The 22,125-nt window shown below is 27.6% G+C and overlaps 1 protein-coding gene across 3 annotated transcripts in view; it reads left to right on the top strand.

Moving 5' to 3' along the window:
* LOC100213007 (putative ammonium transporter 3) overlaps positions 1-21,327 on the top strand; it is a 37,356-nt gene extending 16,029 nt beyond the window's left edge. For all 3 annotated transcript variants that reach the window (XM_065818913.1, XM_065818911.1, XM_065818912.1), the window contains exons 3-6: positions 4,629-4,971; positions 13,583-13,818; positions 19,744-19,976; positions 20,816-21,327. In XM_065818913.1, coding sequence (XP_065674985.1) covers positions 4,629-4,971; positions 13,583-13,818; positions 19,744-19,976; positions 20,816-21,100 — 1,097 coding nt within the window. In that variant the 3' untranslated portion in view covers positions 21,101-21,327. The remainder of the gene's footprint in view (positions 1-4,628; positions 4,972-13,582; positions 13,819-19,743; positions 19,977-20,815) is intronic.
* Positions 21,328-22,125: the final 798 nt, after the last annotated feature.

The raw sequence follows: 22,125 nt of genomic DNA, 5'->3' as shown, positions 1-22,125 counted from the left end.
TATTTGCGTTATATTTTCAATATTTTATTATGCCCATATAAAACTAAAAAATTAAATCAGCAGCGCTTAATTTTAAGAAATGTATTTTGTAAATACTTTATAAAAATGTTTCATGATATACGATTTCTGACCACGGTCACTCTTGCACAACACCAACAAACAATAATTAATTGACCATCAGGTCCACGGTCACTCTTGCACAACACCAACAAACAATAATTAATTGACCATCAGGTCCACGGTCACTCTTGCACAACACCAACAAACAATAATTAATTGACCATCAGGTCCACGGTCACTCTTGCACAACACCAACAAACAATAATTAATTGACCATCAGGTCCACGGTCACTCTTGCACAACTCCAACAAACAATAATTAATTGACCATCAGGTCCACGGTCACTCTTGCACAACACCAACAAACAATAATTAATTGACCATCAGGTCCACGGTCACTCTTGTACAACACCAACAAACAATAATTAATTGACCATCATGCTAAGCTAACCAATAAGCTTAAGATATTTTTAATTATTAAATTTTTAATGGTAAATTAAAATTTATGAATCTATTTTTTAAAAATTTAAAATTTTAGTCACTTTCATGAAATTGTAACGGTGGTGAAAACTTATTTTTAAAATCTGAAAAAAGTTTGGAAACAATCTTGTAAATGTCATATTAGCACATATTGTTATCCAAATTTGAATATAATATTTGATATGAAAAAATGAAAACATATATGTGATGTTTGGCTTAATCACAGTTAGGGTACAAAATTTCTTCTGTATTGATTGACGTTAGATAAAAACACACTTCGTGTACCCATTTTCCACACTGTATACATCAGCGCTTCTAATATAAATCTTATATTAACAGCAATTAATAATTATAATATATATTATTTAACAGCCTTGGTATTTTGCATAGCTAAATAAAACAATACCAAAGCTGGTTGAAAGCCACAAAACTTGTTTTTAATTGTCTGTTTTTTAAAGATTTTAGTCCGTTTTTTAAAGATTGATTTCTGTTTTTGAACATTTGGTACTTTCACTGTTATGTTTTTAAAGACAGAATATGTGTTTCATCATAAATAATGTTTTTAACTTGTGAATTTTATTCAACCGAATCAATTCTTTCTAACTCCGGCAATTTAATGTGTTCTATGTGATGTTCTGTGTTTTTTTATATGGAAATAAAAATGACTATTTTTAGCAATTTTATTTCTATTCTCAATAACAAGAACATCACGGTGAAACAACTTTAATCTGTCAAAGGTTTTTTTTTTCTTATCTCGACAAAAGCGTTGAGAAAAGTTTAAATAACTTATGTACCACCAGCACCATAAATTTACAATATTATGCATTAGTAAATCAATATAAACAAACAATAAACAAAAGAATCAATATTAAGACGCTATGAAATACTAATCTTTCTAATTTACATAAGAAAATACCAAAAACCTGTTCTAAAAATTTAGCATACTTGATCCCATACAAACATTAAATTGAATGTTTTTAAATTTATTTATGCATTAAAGTCAACTAGGATTTTAAATATAAAAATGTCACATAGTGTTAGTCAAAGTATTGTAGAAAATTGACAAAAAAAAATTATATTAGGAAATAAAATTTCAATAGCTCTAAAAAAACTATTATTATATCACCACCGTCACAATCAGCCACATACGCAAACAAGGCTTTATAGTGTATAACAAATTTACCCATATTTTGATCAATCAAGAAGTTCTTTTTAACAATAGAAATAATTTAACCGATAAGTTTATAAGTTTATGTGAAGAGTTTCGTTAAATATACGACAAATATGACGGTGGTGAATTACTTTACTTTGTTATACTTGAATGGTTAGCTTTGCATTTAGCAGCTGACATTTCATTACATAATTGACTAAAATTGAGTGGAAAAAGCCGTTGAGGAATGTTTTTATTTTGAATTGATTGGTTTTGTGTCCTTTCACATTTGATTGATTCAGCCGCATTTCTTATTTCCAGCTGTACTTTTTTTTGACACATAAATCAATTTTCTTGAAAATGGATATACTTATAAAACTGAGCAGGTTAAGTTATTCACAATTTCAAAAAACCACTCCCAGCATTTATGTTTTCATCCACCTTACTTGATAATTCAGCTAAATCCTCAAGTACAATAAGTGGAAAAATTTATCCTGGACAGACAAGGAAATCTTATTAACATCCAAATATCCATTTAAAAAGGCCCTGTAAGCAAAATAACTACTTTAAGTATAAAAATAGGTTGCGTAGATATATTTAAAATATCAAATTACTTTGATATATGCTTATTTATTTTCAATTTTTTACAAAACTTATTATATTTTCTCTTCTATTTAGAGATATTTATACATCGATTGAAAGCAGAGCCGTGCTGTAACTTTTTGGGGCCCTGTGCTGTAACTTTGTGGGGCCCTGTGCTGTAACTTTTTGGGGCCCTCGAAAATTTTTTTTTTAACTTTATTGAATTCATTTTTATTGGGTTTAATTTCTAAAAAAAAGTTATACAAAGAAAATATAAATCAATTTTCGTAGCTCTTTTGCTGTTGCATTTTCTATCGACAGTATTGTAAACCCTGAAAGTCTTTCCTGTGACATTGTAGAACGCAGATAATTTACAATTGAATTTGAATTAGTTTTGAAAATTATCGTTTACAATAAGTAACGGTAATGGGTATTGTTAACATTATTCGATAAACGCGGTACATACATTTGGATATAATTCTTCAAAATTCCTTTCGTAAATGAATTCCAAATTCTCTATAATATCTTCATTGAGATGATCTATTACTGTTCTGTGTTTAATGTTAAATTCTAGAGTTCGCTATTTATACGCTGATTCAAGATGTTTTTTTAAAGATTTATGTTCAGACAACTGCATTCCTGTATGAGCATAATCAGAAAGTCCACTTGAAGTTAAGCATATCTTTATCGGTGAAAATAAACGACAATAGAAGCAGAAACCTTTTCCTATCGAGTTAGAATACAAAAGCCAATTTCTGAATTCTTTTTCACCATTTTTTATTTGTCAGTAAAAAAAAGTGTCACTGAAACATCTTCGTTGAGAATTTCTTTTATAATGGATTTTTTTAACACTTTTTGGTGACTGCTTTACCAAAAACATCCGTTGTTTGATGTCGATTTTAACAGGCTTTGTTTCAGAATCTAATATATCATAATTGCATTTTGGTTAAGTGCCGCTCTCCGTTTGTAAATTATTACTAATTTCTGAAGTCTTAGTAAATATAATATCCTCAATATTGACGTTATTGGATCCTGATTCTCCATCTACATTCTTGTTCTGGTTATCTATGTTTTGAAGTTCATTCATAATTTCTTGAACATTATTGTTTTCAAATAAAGATTAACCATTGCATATTTCAATTAAAGTAGTGTTCAAAACTGACGAACTTTCGCCTCGTTTAAAAAATTTATCTAATGATCTATCAAAGCTATTTAATTCTGATACTTTCCGTATCTGTTTCGCTCTATTTTTTGCGCCGCTTTCATAACATCTTTTCAACATATTAGTTAATTAAATGTTGTATGTAACTTTAAATTAAACGACAAAGGAGTTTTAAAATGTTAACAAAACTGTTTAAAAAATAAATAAAAACTAGCAATTTGAAACAATAAAATAACAGAACTAATAGGTATACTTGAAATATATTATTTTTCAAATTAAATTGTTATCAATAAATTAAAATTTTTTTGCTTCCATTTGATTGATTTTTCGATTAAAACTTTTTCAAAGAGAAATTTTGAGCGGAATTCGATTTTCATTTGAATAGAGTTTCATTTGATTGCGCGTGCAAAATTAGGAAATATTCCTCGAACTCTTTATAAAATAAGTTTCTAATCGAAAAATAATTTAGTACTATAAATTCTTAAGATTTGGCTTCTAGTGCTAGTTTCTTATAAATAAGTTTCATATTAGAAAAGCGTGTTTAATATTTGGGGCCCCTTAAATATTGGGGGCCCAGTGCGGTTGCACTTGTTGCACCTGCGAAAGTAGGGCTCTAGTTGAAAGTATTTAGGGATTGGTTGAAAAATTTATGCATTCAAACAAGGGTTTACAACTTTTTTTGTGCATATTTGAAGTTTTAAAGCAGGTTTATGCAAAATTTAAAACTAGATTTAATCCCGCGGACGGATGTTTATTCGGATTTTGAGAGTTTATTATCAAGTGACCATCAATCATAGTGCTATTGGTCCCGAAGGGCTACTTGAAGTCATGATACTAAGCGCTTTTCGATTTTTTACAACATTGTTATGTAAACTATAAAATATTTTACAAAACTTTTAAAGTATTTTGTAAGATTTATAGTAAACAAAAATAAACACAGCAAGTAAAAAACAAGAAACTTTAATAAAAATTGCTTACAATTAAAAACAGGAAAACATAAAAACCAATAATAAAAACGTCTTCTTTTATTTCACAGTCAAATTCTCAAACGTTTAGTTGCTTTTTCTTTATAATATTTTCTATATAATATTTATGTATAAAGTATGAAAATATGAAACTAATATTGTATGAAACATGAAATGTAAAAAACTTAAAATATTAATTTTTTATCATTTTTCTTTATAAATTTGGACAGGTGCTGTTGCTGAACGTATCCATCTTTTCGCATACATGATTGTTGTAATACTAAATACAGGTATTATTTACGTGTTTCCAGCACATTGGCTTTGGGATAATAACGGATGGTTATTTAAAAAAGGTGCGCACGATTTTGCAGGATCAGGTGTGGTTCACATGGCGGGAGGCGCTGCAGCACTTTCAACTGCTTTTATTATTGGTCCAAGATATGGAAAATTTGATGAACCAAAAAAAGTGTATACAATATCCAGTGGAAGTAATGTTATATTAGGAACATTTTTTCTATGGTGGGGTTGGATTGGGTTTAACTGTGGATCAACATTTATAATAAGTAATGGTAGGTCGTTTTAATTATAAACAATTGGCCAACACATTTTTATTTTTTGAGTAGACTTTTAAAAAAAATGATTTTAAAATAAAAAATCATGCTAGTCAACTTTTTTGAAAAAAGTATAACATCATAATTTTTAACATATCACATATAGCACATGTTTAATTTAAATTAAAAAAAACTTAAAACTTAGCTTAAAAAAAAAGTCATCATTATCAGAGTTTGTTTACACTAATTGATAAGTTTTAAGGTGTTATTTGTGTGCGTGTGTGTGCGTGTGTGTGTGTGTTTGTGTGTGTGTGTGTGTGTGTGTGTGTGTGTGTGTGTGTGTGTGTGTGTGTGTGTGTGTGTGTGTGTGTGTGTGTGTTCTAAATGCAAATGCGTCTTATACAACAAAAAGAATTTTCTTTATAAATAAATAATAAACAAAGACATAGAATTGAGTGAAACTCAATGGAATGATCAACATAATGTTTAACAGAATGTTCAACAGAATGTTCAACAGAATGTTCAACAGAATGTTCAACAGAATGTTCAACAGAATGTTCAACAGAATGTTCAACAGAATGTTCAACAGAATGTTCAACAGAATGTTCAACAGAATGTTCAACAGAATGTTCGACAGAATGTTCAACAGAATGTTTGAAAGCTCAACAGAATGTTTGAAAGCTCAACAGAATGTTTGAAAGCTCAACAGAATGTTTGAAAGCTCAACAGAATGTTTGAAAGCTCAACAGAATGTTTGAAGCTCAACAGAATGTTTGAAAGCTCAACAGAACTTTTAAAAGCTCGACAGAATGTTTGAAAGCTCAACAGAATATTTGTTTATTTCAAAATTCAAATTGTACCTTAATTAAATCATCGAACTTTTATAAATTGAGTCTTACTTTATTAACTAGGAAAAAATATTACTATAGCAGCATTTCCCTGTCGTATTCAAACCCGCGACCTCTCGTATTTAGACTTTTAAATAATGTTGGATTGATGAACTTAACTTTTTTTTTCTTTTGAATATTTTGAACATCTATATCATTTCTCCTCGTAATAGGCTTATCTTTACCAGAGTTATTAAATTAAAATTTTGTAAAGACAATTTTTGTATGAAAGGTTTTTTAGAAAATTGGGAACTGATTAGATTAGTTGCTCGTTGTTGCACTTTTTCCATATTATTAAAATATCCTTTTATATTTGCAAACCAAACCGGAGCAGCAAATTCAATATGCAATGGTCGCACAAATTCTTTGTATAGTAATTTAAGTACAATTTCTTTTTGATACGCGAAGGTTTTTCTAATATAACTTAAGATTGAATATGCTTTTGATGAGGATGTTATAATCAGTTGTTTCCACTTTAGATTATTCATAAAGTTTACTTCCAAATCCGTCTCTGCAATAATGCTTTCAATTTCTCTTATGTCGATGAGTAAGAATGATTCTAAACTTTTGTTCAATGGTGCACCACAAGACATAAGTCAATATTAAATGAAAGTAACCATTTTTTGACCAAACAATAGCTTCATCCAAATCAACAAAAAAAATTTTAATTTTTTATATTTTCCACTGTTAATAAGATTTTTGTATCGTTGGCAAAAAAATTTTGTTATATTTTGAAGAAAAATCTTTAAAAAATAATAAAGCTCCAAGCACGGATCTTCGAGGTACACCAACCGAAACGTTTTTCCATAACAACATCACCTTGTTTGACTCTTCTACATCTATTACTTATAAATCCTTTTATCAATCCAAAAAGTTTTCCACAAACTCCATGCGCCTCAAATTTTAAAAATATACATTTGCAAGGTACAGTGTCAAATGAGAAAAATTGATTTTATAAATCCATGTTAATTGGACGTTACAAAATTATTACTATACAATAATTTTTTACAAAATATTCTAAAATTTTACTCGCAATCGAGGTAAGGGAAACGGGCCTGTAATTTAACTCAGATTGAAAATCAAGTAGCGGTTCATCATTTTCTTTTTTTCTTTTTTCCTTTTTTAAAAAATCTTCACTTTTATTATTTGACAAGGCTACTATTACTATTATAGTTAGAAGTTACTGAAAAAGAAAAGGTGAAGTGAAGCAATTTCAAATTGTATATATCACATAAAACAAGATGAAGGGAGCAAATTTTAAAAAACTGATGTTTGAATAAAAAAATTAATAAGAATATTTGGAGCACTTTGGAACAGTCAGAGTTAAGGGATGAGTCTTAATTAAATGAAAAGTAACATGAGAATGAATTTTAGTAAATGGCACAAGAGATGCTAGGTCTTTAGAGCAGCGCTCAATAAAATATATAAAAAAAGATAAATAAAAGCAACATTACGGTAATGTGACAAATGCTATATATGTATATATATATATATATATATATATATATATATATATATATATATATATATATATATATATATATATATATATATATATAAATATATATATAAATATATATATATATATATATATATATATATATATATATATATATATATATATATATATATATATATATATATATATATATATATATATATATATATATATATATATATATATATATATAATATATATATATATATATATATATATATATATATATATATATATATATATATATATATATATATATATATATATATATATATATATATATATATATGATAATGGTTGATAATGATAATAGTTAGAAGAAACAAGAAACAAATTAAGTAGAGAAGAAAATAATGCGGATTGTCTGAAAAATGAGTCAGAAAGTTGACTATTTGTGTTAGATATGGAGAAAGTCAAAAGTTTTGGGTCTTAACAACTGCAGAGTAACTGAAACTAGAGTCAAACTATTTAGTATGATGAGCAAATGGTGAACTCTTACAAATGTTAATGCCCAGGCCAAGCATGTGACTATTGGAGGTCTTTACGAATTAAAGGATGTTAACCATCAATACTAAGATCACAAGATGAAACAGCTGAACTAAAGTTAGCATCGCAAGGAGCAAATAGGTCTGCTAAACTTTGGAAGAGGTAAGACTCAATAGAAGAAAAGTTACTTCAAAAACAACGAATATTAGTGAATGATTTTAGAGAATTGGGTGATGACAATGATTTTTTTGTGTTTTATAGCTTTTGATACTTAAGTCATTTGTAATAAAGGGCTTTAAATGAGGCTTAAAAAACGCACACCAAAAAAACAAACAGAACACTACCCATACTCAACATGACACTGATAACTTGCAGCTGTTGATATAATAAGCTTTTTTGAGAGCTAGTATAGAATCTGGGAAACCTGAATACCAGGCCTTAGAACCATAAAACTGAATTTTAAAGCTGCACAATTATTAGGAGATAATAGAATGAGTTGCTTAGTCATAAAAATAGAGACAAGCAAAACCCATACAATGAGTCAAGTAGATCCAGCATTAAACATCCTAAACTGAAAACAATTTTTTTTTAAATACATTTACCCTAGCCTAATAGATGAAGAAGGGGTGGAAAGCTGGTCAACAGATAGAACCTATTATCCTCTTAAGTCTTTCCCTAGGTGGCCTTCTACAAGACTGTAGCCGGATGCATTTAATATCTGACCAAGATGAGTATTTTTATCAAGACAACATCTCTACCCCTTACTCAACTAAGGGCCCCAAGGCAGGGGGTGTTTTAAGTCTGAGTTTGTATCTCCTAACCTTTGCCTAAAAATACTACAAGGCAGCATAAAATGAAACAGGTTATACTGGGTTACATGTTACCAATAGCAGAATGACCTTACCTGACTAATAATTTTTTTGACTTCTTTAATGAAAACATCGTGAAATTTGTTGTTCACTATATTAGCAATTGAAGTTGGATCATTAAAAGTGCAACCAATAATATTTTTAATAACTTTTATACATTTTTTACTTTGATTATTGATAAAGCTTATTGTTAAGAAGCTTTTTTGGCTTGTGAATTTCTTTCATATTATTTTTGTGCTTTTAAAACTTCATAGTTGACTTGTTTGCAGCATTCTTTTTCACAATAGTTTTAACTTTTTCAATTTTCAACTTAAAGTGCAGTTTTTGTATTAATTTTTTTTAATTTAATTTTTTAAACCACTGATTATCCAAGGAGTTTTTTTCTTTCTCGAATTTAATATTATAAATATCTTATAAATACATTTTAAGAATATTCAATATTATAATATAGTATAAATATTATAAAGAGTAAAATTATTACATGCTTCAGATAAACTTAACAAAAGGGTATTGTGTTCTTTTGAACTGAAAATTCAAAGCAGTTTTTTCAGTCATCTTTCATTAACAATTTTTGATATTGAATCATAATTTCCATTAATGTAATTAAAGATCCACTTGTAGTTTCACTTTAATGGAGTCTTTTGTAGCATATTTGAAAATCATGAAATGACCTTTTTCTAAACTACGAAGAATAATCCTTGTTTCTAAACTAAATATATTTCCATTGTTAATAGTAAAAATCTAATCTAAAGTATTTTTGACTTCCTCTTCATTTTAATCCTTCTACTCCCGGGAATCATGAAAACCTGGTAAATGAACCAGGTTTTCATGATTCCAACTATATTTAGCTTTAAAAAAGTTTATTTAAGTTTAACGTTATCTATTTTATTGACTCCATATCATAAAGGAGAAATAAAGCCCAAGTCATTGTTGAGTTAGTCCTGATTTTTTCTTAAATTGAACTCACTTATTTTCTCCTCTGCCGTTATGTTAGGTGAAATGTAAACATTTTTGTATTTTTTCAACTATTTAGCACAAGCCAATAAAAGATTGCGTTCTGATGCATCTTGTAAACTAATTAGTAATGGACCTAGTTTTAATGAGTTAACTGATTTCAGTCTTGCAATGAAAAGTGGCTTAATTGTAGAGCCAGTATTTCCCAAAATTTGCTTTACTTTAGCCTTATACTTACTATTATTGCTTTGGTAAATTTTTCTTCTAAACTCGATTTTTGAGGCTCTGGCAACCCAAATATAACAACATTTTTCAACAATTTTTTTCTTTCTTTCTGCTCATTCATTGTAGCATTTAGAACTATAATTTTTCTAGTGATGGTTTATTTCTCCAAACAACTGATAATATACTTATCAATTTTTAAATTAGAGAAGAGTATCGGAAAGACATTCATCTAATGTTATTTTGTGTTACCCTCCCACTAAGATCGTTTGTCATTGCACTGCAGACCCAAACGTATGAAATGCAATTATTCTACTAAGTTTGTATTAACATACCCAAAATAACGATACGTTTTAAAAACTCCTTTTTTTAATTTTAATTTTTTTAGTTTTAGAACAACATTTTACAACTACAATGTAACAAGTTGTAACAAACATGTAACAATGTAACAAGTAACCAAAATAACAAACTGATGGTATAGGTGTAAAAAAAAAAAAAAAAAATATCGTAAAAATGAAGTCTAAAATAAACAGTCCTATACAACTTCTATATAAAATGATATATATATATATATATATATATATATATATATATATATATATATATATATATATATATATATATATATATATATATATATATATATATATATATATTTATATATATACAATAAGATGATACGACAATAGCATATCATAAATGCATAAAGCTCCAATAAATATATCTCTATATTATTACAAATGAAATATTTTATATCTTGTATATTTTTGCATCTTGTGATATGTTTGAATATGTATTAATTTATCGAACTGTTTTAAATATTTTTTTAAAAAGAGAAAAAAAAGTTAAAATGAGATTACTTATATGTAGTCATAGGATTCTCATAGAAGAATGGAAATCAGTCTTCTCATCGAGTACCTTTAAACTAGACAGGTAGCACACATAAACAAGTCAGTTCACTTTGTAACCGATGTAAATATATTTAAAAAAACTTTTTCATAAAAATTATTGTTTTCCATGATTATAAAACTTTGTAACAACAACAAAACAAAAAAAAATGGTTTTAGATTCAAAGTAGGTACTACATAAGTGTTTCTCAAGCAAAAAAATTTTTTAACTGTTACAAAATTAAAACTTGACAAATTATACTCATATAAAAAAATACAAGCGATCGTTAAAAGCAAATTTTTTTACCTTGGCTTAACAGGTTATGATCTGTAGGAATGGCTTCTTATCCTAACAAGACAGTTTTGTTTTCTAATCATTGATGGTAACAAGAGAATTTTTTTTTCTATTCATTGATGATATCTAGACAATTGTGTTTTCTACTCATTAATGCATTTAGTAATTAAAAGACTCTAAAAGCCATTTATTTATTGTAAAAGTAGTTATGATCTGTAGTAAACATAAATTGTTACTACAGATCATAACTACTCTATTACAATCAGTGAAGATTCCAAAATTTTTTAGTGAGGTCCCTCCTCACTAAAAAATTGTGGCATTTTTTGGGGGGAAGGGATGTTGATACCTAAACACCCCTTTACCCCCTCGAGACGGCCCTGGTTGTATATATTGCGTAACTGGTGCTCAACTTCGAACCTTGATACTTAAATTTTTTAGAAATTCTGGTGGTTAAGAAGAGGGAAGGGATGGATACCCCAACCATCCCCCTGGATCCGTCACTGATTACTATGGATACCGATTATTCGTTGCAATAGTAATACACAATCTCTGTTTTAAATAAAAGTTCAAATCAAAACAATTTATAGCAAATAGGCACAATAACTTAAAAACTATATAAAAAAAGTTGAAATAAGACAATATTTCACTATTTTTTATGGTGTTTTCATATCGGTGTCATTAGATTTTTTTGCAATTTTTTTGTGACCGGAGAAGATAGGAAAGATTTTTTTATGGAACTTTGTTGATATCATTTACATATTACAGAGAGAAGAGAGGAGATTAAAAACAAGACAGAGTTTGAAAAAAATAATAAAATGCATTTAAATTTTTTTATTGATTTACATTTTAATTAAACAAGAATACATTAATTTTTATTTTTAAACTAATCATAATATATAAGATATTTATAAGATATAATATGGAAAAGGTCTATTATATTATTTTGGAGCATATAGTTTTTTATCACGAGCAAAAAGATGTGTAAAAATAAATCTAAAAAATAAAAACAAACAAGCCGTTTCAAAATAAATGCCTGTTTATTAGTGCCAATCCTCTGCTTATAGGTTTTGAAGAACTAAATACTAATGATAAAATAAAATCATCACCATTTAGCTCTTCAAAACCTATAAGCAGAAGATTGGCACTAATTAACTAATAAGCATTTATTACGAGACGGCTTGGCTGTTTTAATTTTTTAGATTTATTTTTATAGATTTATTTATTTACAACAGATTGAAGCTTTCGATGTTACAGTAACTAATATAAAAATGAATAAGAAAAAATTGTTTTCAATAATTTTCATTCAGCATATCTCCTATTTTGTGCGTAATTCCTGCACTTTTTGAAATTTTTAACTGAATAAGATGACGCATTTGCATTTTATCAATTTGCCAAAGAATCATTAAAAAACCTTTGCAAAAGAAAATATAGATCTAATTTGAGTTTAGTTTTATTTGAAACATCAAAAAACCTTAATGGCAAGGTCAGAGGTTTACAAAATTTTGATAAAAAGCTGTTCACTTTATTTAAAAACAAAACAAAACAAAAAAAAAAATAGGAATGAAGGGTTATTTTACTGGATCATGATAATACTAGGATTTTATTTTTCACTTTCTCATAAGACTTTATAAAGTCTTGTTTATCCCCAGGATAACTCCGACGTTTTTTTAAGAATAATAATTTTTAAATAGCTGTATGTTGAATTTTAAGCTGTATCTTATCCATTATTCACTCTAGAAAGAAATATGGAGTAAAAAATAGATAAATATTTTATGATGTCAAAAACCATTTTTTTAAATATTTAAGCTTATATTATTAAAAATTTCTTTTCAAAAAGAACCTTTTTTTTTGTTGTTGCAACTTTATATCTAAACAACTTTAAATAATTTTTGAAAAAATATTCATTTTTTGTTTGTTCAAAAAGCCAAATAAACTTCAGAATATACGAAACAAATGTATAGAACAAAAAGTATGTTTTTAAGACTTAGATATTTAATAAAGAGAAATCAATCAAAAATGGCATTTTTATAATAATATATTTTTATATTTATAATAATAATATGTATACTTTTTATAATATAAAATGCTGAAATCCAAAACAAAAGTTGTGCCATACCAATTTTAAAACAAAATATACCATAAAAACAATAAAACAAAGATAAATAAAAAAATATATAAAAACATAAATAAAATTTATTGATTTCTAAATACTTTTACTTGCTTTAACTTAGGAACTCATTTTAAAAATTCCAATATTCTTTTCTGCCTAATTTTTAAAGTGCTCAAAGAAGTCTTCATGGTCATTTACAGGGAAAACCCAATTCTTTTAAGCTAGTTTCTATTTTAAAAATTAGGCTTTTTTGAGCTGTCAAAACAACAGCATAAGTAACAACAACAACTACATATAAATAAACAAAAACAAGAGCAACAACAACAAAAATATCAACAACAACCATGACATGGTTTTAAATATTTTCAAAACGTTTAACCTTGAAGTAATTATTTCGTATTGACTTTTTAAAGTTTTTTAGGTAGTTGGAAGGTGGCTAGCAGGGTTGCTGTAGTAACCATGAATGGCGCAATAGCTGGTGGAATATCTGGAATTGTTTTTTCAATATCATTAAGAAAAAAAAGGAAGTACATAATTGACATTACAGAACTCTCATCAGGTCTGTTAGCTGGAGTGGTTTCTATCACAGCTTGCAGTGATGTTATAAGACCGTGGGAAGGTTTATTTATAGGTTTTTGTGGTGGGCTTATTGCAAACGGAAGTGAGTTAGAATACCTTTTAATAATATTTAATTTTCAAATATTGGTTAGAAAACTACATACTTATGCACACACACAGGGCTGGCACAAGTAAGTGTTATGTAGGGGGGGGGGTGCCATTACAATATTTTCTGACTGCCTTATCGACATTCGTTGACTGACTGTCTAAATTTAGCGACTAACTTGTCTAAATGGTCTATATTTACCAACTGATTGCCGAAAAGCTTCAGATTTGCCGACTAAATGAACGAAAAAAGGTGTCACCCTCTTTCCCTCATTTATATATATCCCTCTTCCCCCCATATATATATCACTCTCTTCCCCCATATCTTCAGCCTCTTCCCCCATATATATATATATATATATATATATATATATATATATATATATATATATATATATATATATATATATATATATATATATATATATATATATATATATATATATATATATATATACATATATATATATATATATATATATATATATATATATATATATATACATATATATATATATATATATATATATATATATGTATATATATATATATGTATATATATATATATGTATATATATATGTATATATATATATGTATATATATATATATATATGTATATATATATATATATATATATATATGTATATATATATATATGTATATATATATATATATATATATATATATATATATATATGTATATATATATATATATATATGTATATATATATATATATATGTATATATATACAGTGAGCAAAAAAATTAATCATGCACCATAGTAAAAACTTTTTAAAACTGAATTTAAACTAAATTAAGTTAAAATTTATGATTTTTATATTAAATAATTAAAATTTATATATGAATTTATCGAAAAAGGAACTAAAAAATTACAAAATAATAATATAAGTTACGAAAAATTACAAAAGAAATAAAAAATCAAAAAACCAAGGCAAAAAAATTAAACATGCATATATATCTTTATTTTTAATCAATTTAAAAAATTAAATTAGATTAAAAATAAAGAAAATTAATATAAAATTAATAACGCGTAGGTTCACCATTTGATTGAATGATGGCTAAACAACGTTTAATGAATTACCAAGTTTCTGGTAATATCTGACCCGATTTTCGACCAAAAACTCGAAATTAAGTTTTTCAGATCGGCTTTCTTCGAAATTCGCCGATCTTTTAATTTTTTCTCGACGTGATCCCAAAGATGCTCGATTGGGTTTAAGTCTGGTGATTGAGCAACCCATTCGAGCATTTTGAACCCTGAAACTTTTAAATATTTGACGACCGAACGAGCCGTATGCATAGGATCATTGTCGTGTTGAATAATAAAATTATCTTTCAACCCGACAATTTCTGCAGATAAACTTAAATTATCTTGCAGAACTGATTTATATAAATATTGATCCATTCTCTGATTAATAAACGCCAATTTCCCGACTCCGCTCGCTGCCATACGTCCCCAGACCATAATATTACCGCCACCGTGTTTAACTGTGGGATTCAAACACTTCAATTGAAGCTCTTCTCCTGGCTTTCTCCATATCTTTACAGCTCCATCAAAGCCAAATAAATTGAATTTCGACTCGACAGACCAAATGACTGAGTCCCAGAACTCTTTTGGCTTATCCACGTACTTTTTTGCCCATTCGAGCCGCTTCTTTCTATTGATTGGGCTTATATACGGCCTGTTGCGTGGTGTTCGTCCATGTAAATTCGCTTCATGCAAGCAATTTCTAATTATTTGCGGTGTGAGAGACAATCCAAAACTCTCCTCCAACTCTTTTGCTGATGCTGTTGTTAAAGATCTTGGATTGATTTCGAATCTTTTGATCAAAGATCGATTTGACTCGCCGTAGTCTTTCGTTTGCGTTCTCCTACAGGTTGATTTTCAAGGTTTCCAACTTTTTGTAAACTTTTCCTCAATGGATTGAACGGTTGCAGGCAATATAAAGGGTGATGCGAAAGTTATCGGACAAATCCTAATTTCATTATTTGAGCATAATAATTAGTTTTTGTGGTTTTATGCGTAGGCATAAACGTTCTATGAAATATAAACTTTATTATTTGAAACACAATTATTTAAAATGAGGTTAAATGCAGCTGAACGAGAATCTTTTCGAAAGCGACTAAAAATGTTTTTTGTAAATAAACCTAATATAAAAAAAAAATCGTAAGTCATTTTGAAAAGGAAGGATTTGCTCGAAGTACAATATATGATAACCTAAAAAGACTTGAATCTGTTCGATCGTTTTCTGATAGAAAGCACCCTAATCGTCCGACATCCTGGACTAGAGAAAAGAAAGCCGAATTAACTTAATTAATTAGCCGTTTTATAGGAAAAGAGAAATTTCCAAAAAAATTAAAAAATGTGGATAGCCATATCTGACCGTGGTATGTCCGAGCCATTGTTTCGCACTTCCAAGGCTGTAGCGATCAATTCATCAATCTATATTAATGAATGTTTAGAAAAACGACTTCTTCCATTTATTCACAAGTGTCATGGAGACTTTAACTATTTATTTTGGCCAGATTTAGCAAGTTCTCATTTTTCTAAAGATTCTCTAAATTGGATCGACCAATATGTCTATTACGTTGATAAAGAATCCAATCCCCCAAATGTGCCTCAAGCACAACCAATTGAAAATTTTTGGGGACATTTGGCACAAAAGGTTTACGAGGGAGATTGGCAAGCTTCAACAGAGCAAGTTTTGATTGATCGCATTAAACTAAAACTACAAGAAATTGATTTAAACTTTTTACAGTCGCATATGAAAGGCGTCAGAGCAAAATTGAGATCAATTGTAGATGGTGGTGTTTTTTCATATAAAAAAAAATATATTTTTATTAAAAGATAAATGCTTTATTTAAAAAAAATATAATAGTAGTTTGTTTTTTTATTTATAAATAAGTTATTGACGTTTTTATTTTGTCCGATAACTTCCGCATTACTCGTTACATAGCGTTTTAGCTGTTGATCTTTGGCTTTGGCCATCTTGCCATAATGCAATTGCTCGTACACGAAGTCCGATCGAATGAGATGTGTAGCTTCTTTAAGATTTTATATTTTCAATGCTGGTCAATGCTGGAAAGTTTATTAATATAAATATATAGTTTAAATTAATATAAATAAATAATATAATTAAATATGATATAATTTTTGATACTTACCATTCGAGTTGGTACTTACAATAATTTAAAAAAAATTATTTTTTAATTACTAACATGATATACAACAAATATATCACCAAATATAAAAGATATACAACAAATGTATCACCAAACAAAAAACTTATAAAACAAAAAATTGGTGACAAAATATAAAGTATGCATACAACAATGAAAGGCCTCAGAATGGAAAACATTAAATGCTGATGAGTATACAGTAGATTTAGTATAGACAACCTTTGGTTTTAAAAATCTTCTTGAACGTCACGCTCGAATAGTTGGTTTAATATTCTCAGTTCTAGAGCAATATTTAACAAGTACTTTTCCTTATCTCTCGTTTCTTCTTTCCTTTTTTTTTTTGTATTATCTGATACGGTAGTGGCAATTCTTTCACGGGATTACAAGATTGACAGGGCAGATCTACAAGCTTACTGTCAAATAAAATCAATAATAAGACTTTTCCTTCAGATAATTCATGTTTTCATTTTTCTAAAAGCCTCCTTCATGTTCAATTTACTTAAATCTTTTTTGGTGAAGCTGTAATCTAGACAGTAGAGCATTTTCAAGGGTACACCTCCAGCTTTAAAAACAAAATTAGGTATAGCTACATATAGTCAATATTAAACTGTCGAGGGCATTGAAGTGCAGCCTTGGCGCAGTGGTTAATTTTATGGATCAGAATTCTTAATAATTGAACTTTATGGTTTTTAAACATTTTTACCTCGCTTTTTTAAATTTAATCTTTTATCACGATAACCATAATTTCAATTCCATTCAGAGTTAGAGTGAGTTTTTTTCTGTTTTCATCATCATTGTTTCACCTGTTGTCAGAAGTAGTTTATTATATGTTTCTAAAAAAAGGAAGTAAAAAAATAATAAAAAATAGAATGAAAATAAAACAAAACTAAAAAAAAAAATGTGTATGAAGTTTTATTTTATAACGTATAGTACCTTTACCTAAAATTAACTGCTGAATTCTTGAATTTTACTCGCTTCTTTTCAATCTTTACAATTTGATTTTTTTAAGTTATTTTAAACGATCTTCTACTTTCTTTGTGTTTATATCTTTATGTTAACCAACACTGTTTCTCATACTTTCAGCATGATGTCATTTTCAAAATTTTTTATTGTAATATCAAGTAGCTAGTAGGATCAACAAATTCTGCTTTGACAGTTTTTCAGCTCAGTTCAGAAAAAATATTTTTATTGGATTTTGGATATTATATATTTTAAACCAAATCCGCTTATTTTCAAAAGTTTTTGAAGCTTGGAAACAAGTAACCTAAATTAAATCATATTTAGCCATTTATTTAGATAAGTCACATGGCTAGATAAGCCTTTAGAAGTTTTGAACAATTTGACAGAAAATTAGCAGGTAACTTCTAGACCGCTCTAACTGCTAAAAATAAAACGTGTGCTTATGTTATATGCAAATATTGTTCTCATAAGCTAAATAAACTAAAGAATACAAAAAACTTTTAAATAATTTGCTAAGATTGTTGTAAAACATATTCTGAAAAATTCCATCAAAAAATAAAATAAAAGTATAACAATCAAATATAAGAACTTGCAAAATGACAAAAAACTAAAGTTAATATTATTCAGATTCCTTCGCAAACAAGACAATTCATCATCAGAATTCTCAACGAAATAAAGAATATTTTCTATAGCATCTTCAGCAAAAATACACATTCGTATGCTCATATTTTCTTGTTATATATATATTTTTGTTTATATTTTATATATTTCTTTTGTTTTCTTATTATATATATTTTTTTCAGCTTTTTCTATTATTTCTGAATATAAAAATGGCAACAAACATTACATGTCAGTCCCCTTCAGTCACCCCCCATCAGTTAGGGTTAATAAACTAACATTATAAACGCTAAGTTTCTTGGTATTTATCTGTATGATATGAATATACTTCATTTATTAAACTAGCAATATTAACGCTACATGATGTATGTGGTTGTATAGTATACGTATAGTAGTAGCATATCCACAGTTTGTAGCAAAGTCTATTCATTTTATTCACTATTTTTTGGAGCTTGTGATTGTATATTCGGAATAAATTCTAAATTTGGTTTTTCACATTATTTCATTTAAAATGTTTTTATCTTTCTATATGTAACAAGAGTTTTAGAAAATTTCTTACAGGCAAGTACAATATATTACAAGTAATCAAAAGTATAAGGTATGGGGAATGCAAAAATCTTTCGCCTTCGTAAAACCAAATTGCCAAGCAAAAGGAAAAATATGATATAAAATCAACAAATTAAGGGTATAAATTTCAAAAGTTCTTGACCAATATTAATAGATATAAAAGTTATTATATAAAATGTTATTTTAAATTAATAAAACCTGTTCTTTAGATTATGAAACCGGTTATTTGTTTTTTTAAAAACTAAGTTTCCAATCACTAATTGTAACGCTTGGAAAAATTAAAAATTTATTTTTCAGGCGCTGCCAACTGCTAAAAATTATATGCGTTAAATATGTAGTGAAAAACATGTTTTGAGTAAAACAAATGGAGAAAAAAAAAATGCAGTGAAAGACGTGTTTTTTGTAAAACACATGCATGACACGATAAATTTAAATATAACATTGTCATTTTATTATATTATTATATTTAAAGTTTTTTTATTATTGTACATAACTGTGTAATCATAAAAAAATTATTATTATTTAAATTTATACCCGAAGTAAAGAAGTCTCTTTTTAAAGTAGGCTGTATTATTATAGCAATTAAATTAGTTGAACTAATGAAAATTGATGACCCCGTTGGAGCATTTGGAGTTCATTATGCTGCCGGGTTCTGGGCCATGATTGCAACCGGTTTTTTTGCAGACATGGGACCAGGCGACAATTCAATCAATGGCGGAGTATTCAGAAAAGGGAGTGGTAGGCTTTTAGCATATAACATTGTTGCAATACTTGTGATAACGATATGGTCCGGTGGATTAAATGCAATATCTGTAAGTTAAACAACATTTTTGAGAGCAGAAGCGTTTTAAATAAAATTCTTTCATATTTTTTAAATTTTTGATTCTTTTAAATTTGTATGTATAATTTTTATATATTACTTAAAGTTTCTTGAAACATGTTAAAAAATTTTTTTTTAATGATTTTTGATTGTTGTGATTCTAAAAAAACGGTAAATGCAAATTGCTTAAAAATTGAGTTACATGTTCAAAGGCTAATGGACATCGGAACCACAAACCGCAAATTTGTAAAAATTCTTTTTAGACGAAGCATTGATAGTATAATGGAAAAAGTTACAAAGGTTTGACACTTTGTCCTGAACAACACTACTGTGCGTGTTAAAGATACAGTAGCGTTACTAGACGGGAGCCAAAGTGCCTTTTGCCCTCGGGCGCAAACAAGTAAAGGAGCCCCCTCCCCCCAAAAAAAAATTAGAGCCAAAAAAAAAATTTTTTTTTGTTGCTAATGACTTATTTAATGCATTTTAAAAAAATATTAAGTTTTGTAATTTGGTAGTCATATCGCAATAGGTGGTATCTTACTAAAACATATTTTTACAGGAGAACATATACAAAGTTTGAAAAAAGAATGTTTTAGCCAAATTTCGATCAAACTTTGAGCATTATACATCAAAACTATTATTTCTTTAAGATCCTTTTGAATACTTTTTATTTTCAATATGCTTTTGAATCACTAAAAATCTTTTTGCCAAATCAAAGATTACACTGTTTTGAACACTTTATAGAACAAACTTTAAAAACACAAAAAATGCGAGGTACAACTTATTGGCATATCTTGATTAGAGAAAATATTTCTATGTTTTTGTTTTTAGTTTTGGATAGTTAAAAGAACAATCGGTGTAAGAATGTCTATTGACGAAGAGAAAATCGGAGTTGATAAGATAGAACTTAACGATTGCAATGAACCTGATTATGTTTCCAAAAACGCAATTGAAGTTGGCTCATCAGGTCAAATAAATATATTTTCTACAGCAACAATACATTCTGTAAGTTCATCTAAAAAAGTAAAAAGCTTTCAAGAAAACTTTTCATCAAAAAAGAAAGAACCTATTATTTCAACTGGAAGTTTTTCTCAACTTAAAGACACCTATTTATAAATTGAAAAATGTGGAACATTTAACCAAAATAATAGTGTAAAATAATAATATTGTATCTCAAATAGTAAACATATTTCTGTAATTATATAATTATAAAAATATTAGTTTTAAATAATATTTTTAAGTTAAATTATATATAATTTAGCATACCACACATTTAGGTACAACACCTTCCCACAACAGTAATAATGTTAAAAACACACACATACACAACATCAAATGAAGTTTCCTTGGTAACAAATAGTTTTGTATTAAATAAAAATTGTATATTAAATAAATAAATTTTTTTCTTTTTTTATATATTTGACTTCTTTATTTTGTGTTTTTTTTTTCTAAAAAAACTTGATTTCCTTTTTTTTGTTTGTTTATTTTTTTGTTTGTTTTCTTTTGTTTTCTTGATTGTTTTCTTTATTTTCTTTGTTCATTATTAGCAAGTAAAAACAACCTTTTTACGATAAACTTTTAAAATAAAAGTTGTTTATTCAAATAATTGCAGGTTAACCCAATAATGTAAAAATATAAACTTACAAATGTGTGCTTGAACTGTGGAAGTAGTTTCAGGGCCGTCTTAAAGAAATCTTAAAGGAGGGGGGACAAAGAATCTGTTTTTTTACCAACTAGCAACAAAATGAGGTCCTTGAAGGATGACATTTGCTGACTGCCGACTAAGGGTTCTTGCCGACGACACGTCCAAATTGGCAAAATAATTTTTGAATAATTTTTCGTAAGGGGTTATTCATTGCTACGTTTTTCCCCTAGAGACGGCCTAGCATAGAATTTATTTAACGTATAAACATGAAACTTTCTACTTAAATACAAAAACTTGGAACTCTCGGGATTCGGAACTTATTTTAAAAAATTACTTTGCAATGATGCAATTTTAACTCACTTGAATAAAGCGTATAAATTCCGGACCGAAAGAAGTTATTTGGTAAAGGGAGTGTATCAACCCCCGAAAAAAAAAGTTTGTTAAAATATTAGTCGGTCGGCAATTTCGGACCTTTAGTTGACAAATTGGAACCTTT

The sequence above is a fragment of the Hydra vulgaris genome, chromosome 15 (genome assembly GCF_038396675.1).
Source record: "Hydra vulgaris chromosome 15, alternate assembly HydraT2T_AEP".
Classification (NCBI taxonomy): Eukaryota; Metazoa; Cnidaria; class Hydrozoa; order Anthoathecata; family Hydridae; genus Hydra; species Hydra vulgaris.
Note: the sequence above shows the minus strand (reverse complement) of the source record. Positions and strands in the feature narration are given on the sequence as shown.